General features: G+C 40.1%; 1 protein-coding gene across 5 annotated transcripts in view; it reads right to left on the reverse strand.

Annotated features, from left to right (window-relative positions):
- The window catches only part of polr1c (RNA polymerase I and III subunit C), a 70,594-nt gene that overhangs the window by 5,524 nt on the left and 58,319 nt on the right, over positions 1-6,751 (reverse strand). For 4 of the 5 annotated variants that reach the window (XM_050070713.1, XM_050070714.1, XM_050070717.1 and 1 more), the window contains 3 exons: positions 4,784-4,915; positions 4,428-4,580; positions 2,603-2,752 (listed from right to left, as the gene is read on the reverse strand). In XM_050070713.1, coding sequence (XP_049926670.1) covers positions 2,603-2,752; positions 4,428-4,580; positions 4,784-4,915 — 435 coding nt within the window. The remainder of the gene's footprint in view (positions 1-2,602; positions 2,753-4,427; positions 4,581-4,783; positions 4,916-6,751) is intronic. The other variant, XM_050070715.1, reaches the window with a different exon arrangement.

A 6,751-nucleotide genomic window follows, 5' to 3' on the forward strand; every position in this document is an offset into this window, starting at 1 on the left:
AGTTTGACAGGAGAGAGGGGTCCAGGTTTTTCTTTTTTATAAGGGGCTGCACTACAGCATGTTTGAGAGCAGCTGGAACACACCCTGAGCTAAGGCAGGTATTTATGACAGCAAGAACAGTGGACCCCACAGTACCAAAAACATCTTTGAAGAGGCGAGAGGGAATGCTGTCAGAGGGACAGTTAGTCGGCTGCAGATGCTTAACTATGTCTGATAGTGAGGAGAGAGATACTGGCTCAAACTGGTCAAAGACAGCAGGTAAAGGAGGCACAGTGGGGTCAGGACCAGGGGCAGTGAGAGTGGAAGCTGTCTGTATGTAGGCTAATACTTTATCTGAACATGTACCTGAGGCAGCCGACCTGCAGACAGTGAGTCTCCTCAGTAGAGGAGGGACAGAGAGCAGGATGAATGACTGATACTGATGTTTGTCTTCATGCTGAGATAATGTGACTTTCTTCACTCAGTATTGTGATGAAGGAGGAATATTTATATTCCAGTCAGATATTATTGGGTTTTAAATAGTGACTTGGTTGTTGTAAACATGACTGTTGCTGCCATGGACTGTATAAAACTCTATCCTGTGTAACTGACCTGTAAGGAAAGCATCAGGAGGTGAGGTGTGTCCATGTGTGTGTGTGGAGGAGAGAGGGACATGCTGGTAGAGAGATGGTGTGTGTTATTAGATACTGTTAATGTCACTTATTATGCTTCTGTGCATTGATAGCTCTTTTTTTAGTCTGTTTCTGCATTATGTAGAGGAGGGCCATGCCTGTATATATATATATATATATATATATGTTATATTGTTTGTTAGCTATCTAACAACACAAATAATTGTAAGCCAGTCTTGTTCAGTGAATCAGTTTATCATGTACACTCAAAAAATATTTAGGCCTAATATTTAAGATTGTTTGCTTATAAATACATGAACCTGGTTGTTCTATATTTAAAACACACTGGGTTTATTAGTACTATTAAATAGATCACATTATTACTTATTATACTCATTATTATTACTTGAGCTTGTTTTATTTATTCATTTCACAGATAGTTATACATCCTTAGTCCTTAAATTAAATTCATTATGGACGTGGACTTAAAATCATTGTTTTATTTTATGGCCTTGCTGCCCTGGCTTTTTGCCTTTGTGCCCTCAAAAAATTGACAACACGAAAGGCCAAGTGGCCTTGCCCCTAAAATGACGAAATTCCAGGCCTGCTACAGACTGATAAACAAGTTAACTCCTCAGAAATCCTAACATCTTTCCATTCTGGCTTGGGGCCATGTTAGTCTATATGAAAGAGACAGGAGAAATCACTGTCATTTAAACAATCAAACTGATGAGAATGTAGGGGCAGGGGGGAAACTCGATACAGCATAGTATCGCAATATTGTATCAATACACAAATGCCAAGTATTGATCAAAGCAAGTATTGATCAATCAATCAATCAATCAATTTTATTTATAAAGCCCAATATCACAAATCACAATTTGCCTCACAGGGCTTTACAGCATACGACATCCCTCTGTCCTTATGACCCTCGCAGCGGATAAGGAAAAACTCCCCAAAAAAACCCCTTTAACGGGGAAAAAAAACGGTAGAAACCTCAGGAAGAGCAACTGAGGAGGGATCCCTCTTCCAGGAAAGCAAACCAATTTTTCCATTGGCTTTTTTTGGCTGACTGAGCATGCTGAAAAAGTGTCTGTGACGATGGAGCCCATCAGTGAATGAAATTAATCTGATTGAGCTCAGCGAATGAGAAGAGAAACGGAAGTGAGGAAAGTCAACAAAGAGCTTAAGTCATGAGGTTAGTGAGACCAAAACAAACATGTTACATAAGGTAAGATTATTTTTCTTTATCCATTGAGCTCTTTGGCAAAAACATTTTACTGATGGTTTGTGTTATTGGCGCACAATAAATTTGCTCTGTTCTTTCAACATTGGATTGTGTTGTTAACGTGCTAGCTGGCTAACTAGTCTTAGAAGACAGGCATTCTGGTTCCTTTTTGAATGACGATTAGAGACAACCACCATCTGCTGGTGTGGAGACTTATTTCCTCTCACACAGGCGCAGAACATACGAATGGTGGAAGATGTTGTAGATGACACTGAGAGCAGCCTGGGGAATGTTCTGAGCATATGGGGACATTTTCTGTTTGACAACTGAGAAAACTACTATAGAACAAAACTCATCTGGGTATAAAAAAGACAACACCTGTGGGTCCAGAAAATGAGATTCCCATTCATTGTCTATGGAGCAGCTCCACACTTTATACCTTATCATATCATAAGTTTGAGACTTAGTTTTTTGTTTTATGGCTTTGAGAGAATAGCTCATATTCACACATACTGATTGATCTTTCCTGTGCCATGAAAATGACATGTCTGAATTTAGGTGGTGTACCCCTTTAATATACTGGACATCTGTTATATTAAGCCTCTGCTTAGATAAATCTCCTAGCTGGTGAAGTGGAAATGTGCTGCATGCTTGCAGAGTACTGCCCTCAGGCTTATGGTTCATGTATTTAGTTGTTTCATTATGCCCTGTGAAGAGTTAGTTTTTATTTGGTTTCTTATGAGTGAGGTTAGCTCTTTCTTACCATTAACATCTTCTATGTCTATAACTCCTCGTGAAAAGCAGCATTTTAGGCGCTCTGCCTTCTCTCCCTCCACCGGCTCCAGCAGGGTGATATCTGGGAGAAGGCGGTAACTGGCTGTGGCCACTGGAGAGAACTTAGCATGGTCCTTACCTGAACAAAGAAAACACTTCAGTACCAGGGAGCATACAGTAGCAGACAGATAAAATGATCCAAGTGCACATTAGTACATAATATATGAGGATTATGAATGTGTAAGGTGTGCTGTATAACTTTCAGATACTTAAACATTAGAAACAAAAATGTCAAAACACTTCGTCACTGACAAATTCCACCAAAGTAATCTATATTTTTGTACATGTTTTTGTTGAAGGCTCTAGAAGAAACCATGTGTTAAGATTAGTTTGTCACTCTGAGACCTCCAGTCAAGAATGAACTTTCATGCAAGTACTTTTCAGATTTGGAAACACATGTAGGCTAGTAATATAAACTTCATACTAATTTATAATGTAAACTAGAATTACCACCCCGCGGTTGTATGCCTACGCACACAGTGCAGTCAAGTTTCTCTTACAATTTACATCCATGTCTGTGAAAACATGGATGCGTCACACACATCTTCCCCCCAACAGCATGGCAGATCTATACAATCAGCACAGTTTCAAGGAGGACACCCAAGATTAGTCTCACCAATTCAGTATCTGACCAAATGTCTTCCCTTTTGTTACTGAGATATGATGTTGGCTAATGGCCAGAAAATGTTTTCTGCAAAATATTATGACGTCAAAGTGAAGTTGACCTTTTGGATATAAAATGTCATCACTTCATTGTCATAATTTTTGACATTTGTGTGAAGTTTTGTCATAATTAGCACATGAATTCTTGAGATATGGCCAAAGACATATTGTGTGAGGTCATACTTGAAAACCAAAATCCAATCAGTTCATTCAGTGTTTCCCCTACCATTATATCAGCCCCCCCAACGGCACCCCGCAACCCCCCCTTGAAGGTCAAGTCAATTTTATTTAATTTTATTTTCTATATAGCGCCAGATCACAACAGAAGTTATTTAAGATTACCTTTCCTATAGAACAGGTCTATCCCTTGTCCTTTTATTAAACAAACTAAATAGCCTTTTGTTATTCATCTTATTTACACAACGGCATGTCATTTCTGTCTCTACATGCCTACAATTCTCCTCTACTCTCCGTGTGCGCACACATACACACACACACAAACACACACACACACACACACAGGTGAGCACACTCCCACCAGCTGACAGAGAGCGTGCGTCAGAAAATATGTTGCGTCAACCATCTGAAAAGCAGACAAACATATCTGCACTTTTTTTAACACTACCAGGGTGGTGAAGAAGAAATGTTATGATGTTGAGTCCAATGTACAGTTCAAATACTTGTTCAGTTGTTATACTGACTGCTGTCATTAAAAGAAATACATGAACACCATGATTCCTTTAAGTGTTTGTGTCGGTTTGTGTACCGTGTTCACAAGAATGAGACAGACAAGGTCACAGTGACCTTGACCATTGACCTACAACCACCAAAAACTTCTCAGCTCATCGTTGAGTCAAATTGGACATTGGTGCCAAATTTGAATGAATTCCCTTGAGGTGTTCTTGAGATATTGCGTTCACATGCATGGGATGGATGGACAGACGTAGGAACAGATGTACATAAAACATGAAAGCATAATGCCTCTGGTTGTGGCTATTACCTGCACGGAGGCATAATAAAAGGGCCCTTGTTTTATCCCATATCTGCAGTGAGCTGGCTAGTCTCTCATCTAGACACCAAGAAGCTCTTACCGATTCCTTTGACACAGTGCATGATGATGTCCAGCTCCTGTCCTGGTCGGAGCTGAGCAATCAGGATGTCATCATGTACTGGTCCAATGATGGAGTCTGCAAACACGTCTGCCTGGTTCCCAATCGGGACCCACTTTATGTCCCTGGAATAAACTGAGACGAGACAGCATGGAACAGGGGATTTTTACACAGGGATATTCTTTCTTAATTAGGTATCAGTGCCGTGGAGCATTTCCCTCCCCAAAGGGCTTATTTTCAGCAATCACTCATTTTTCTGTCACAGCTATTGTATCCAAGTCTGCATCTGCAAACACTACCAGCAAATCTTTGATCACTTAGTGTCTCCTGAAACCTACCCATGTGGTTCAAATACAGCTCTTGTGGGTCAGAGGAGTCTTTACTGGCTCTGGGATTCCTCCTGCATTTAACCTTCAGCTGCAGTTGTATTGTATCTATTTCTGAACCTTCTTCTTCTGCAGACTCTTCACCTGAAATAAACAAAGCAGAACCAAATATGTTCGACTCTACTGGGTTCCCTGGTGTGTCCATCTTATAAATGTATGTTCCTACCTGAGGACAAGCCGGGAGGTAGAGCTAATAGAGCGCCCACTGTGTGTGTATGTATGTGGAAGTATCCTTGGGCAAGATACTGAACTCTTAAACTGTGTGTGAATCTTTACTGAGACGCACCTTGTATGGTAACCTCAGCCAACAGTGTAAGGTGTGAAAGTGACATGTAGTGTAACAGCGCTTTGGGTGTTCACAAGACTAGAAAGGTGCTGTACCATTCACCCATGTAATGTAAGGCAAAATTAGCTCCTAACCACATCACATATTTGCTATGATAGATAAATTATCAAACTGGTTCTGGTCAAACATTTGATAAGATTTGGGGACCATTTTAAGTGGTCTGGATAAACATATAAATGCTAAACCAAAGAAATGCAGCAAAAGTACTATGAATTTCCTGCATCTTATATTTACCTCACTTAAAACAAAAATGTAAGAAAAAAACATAAAAATACATACTTTGATCAAGTTTTTTCAAACCTTGACAGCTGAGAATTTGGTATTAAATATTTGTGTAATGTTCCTTAAATCTAAGCTTAATAACAGCTGTGTGGTATAGACAGAAAATGGAATCAACTGTCTGATCCAAAAGACAGTTGATTCCATTTTGTGTCTATACCAACCACTGTTCATGAGAAAAAGATGTACCACTCCCTATCATCACTGCGCAAGCATGAGTATACTATGAGGCTTCTCTGATAAAACCATCAGCAGGTCACATTTTTATTGATATCATAGTCATATAAGGTAAGCTATCAACTCATCAACTTTAAATCAATGCCTCCCGAACCTGGAGCAAGTAACTGGTAAAAAATTGGGTGTAAAAGTCACAGCTGTTATTTCATTGTGCCTTAAGCAGGATTTATATTTCTGCATCGAATCAACGCCAACACCATAGCCTGATGTGCACCTCCCCAGAAATGTAATTACACGTCGCAGCGATGCAGATCTGTCTATTTTTGTAAGCTGAAAACCATTTCCCTCAGAGTAAACAAAGCTTTATTTACTTTTATTTCACAGATAAGAAACAACAAATTGTGAAGACAATAAAAGTATCCACAAAATTGTATTTTAAGTCTTGTGTGTGATTTATCCTGGCTTCATGTGATCAGAGGAAATCTCCGCTTGTCACTAGGCTAATTTATACAATGTAAAACACCACAGGCTTGTGCTAATAATGTTAGCATGTTGTATTTGTTGGGAAAACATGTTTAGTACAGGGTTTTCCCTGGGTTTTTTCGAGACCAAGGTGGCAAAGGCCTGTGGCAGGGGGCATCTTGACAGCTGTACTTTTAGATTCGGTCCCCCCCTCTATTAAATATGAAAGGAGGCCCCGACATGCTTGAGCTTTACACTGCTGACTTGTATGATCAGAACAGACATGTACTGTGATTTTCAGCCTTCTATGATCAGGGGCGGAAATCCTGGGGGGGACAGGGGGGACATGACTCCCCCTTCAGTAAAGCTGCCCCCCCTAGAATAATTTGAGACACAATTAATAATTTTTGAACAATGCAGTAGTATTTATTGAAAGCACAATGTAAGCGGTGCTCATTATAATCGCGCAATAATGTGCTATTTAAATCTTAAAAGATTTAGTCCCCCCCTCCCATTCCTAGTAGTGGTATATCCCACTACTGCCCACATCACGCATCGCAGGGTAAGATCGATGTACACTCACACAGACACAGTTTAACTTACACAAGTTACAACACATCCCATTTACTGTTACAACAAGCCCCAGGCCCAGGCTG

This window comes from Epinephelus moara, chromosome 19, assembly GCF_006386435.1.
Source record: "Epinephelus moara isolate mb chromosome 19, YSFRI_EMoa_1.0, whole genome shotgun sequence".
NCBI lineage: Eukaryota > Metazoa > Chordata > Actinopteri > Perciformes > Serranidae > Epinephelus > Epinephelus moara.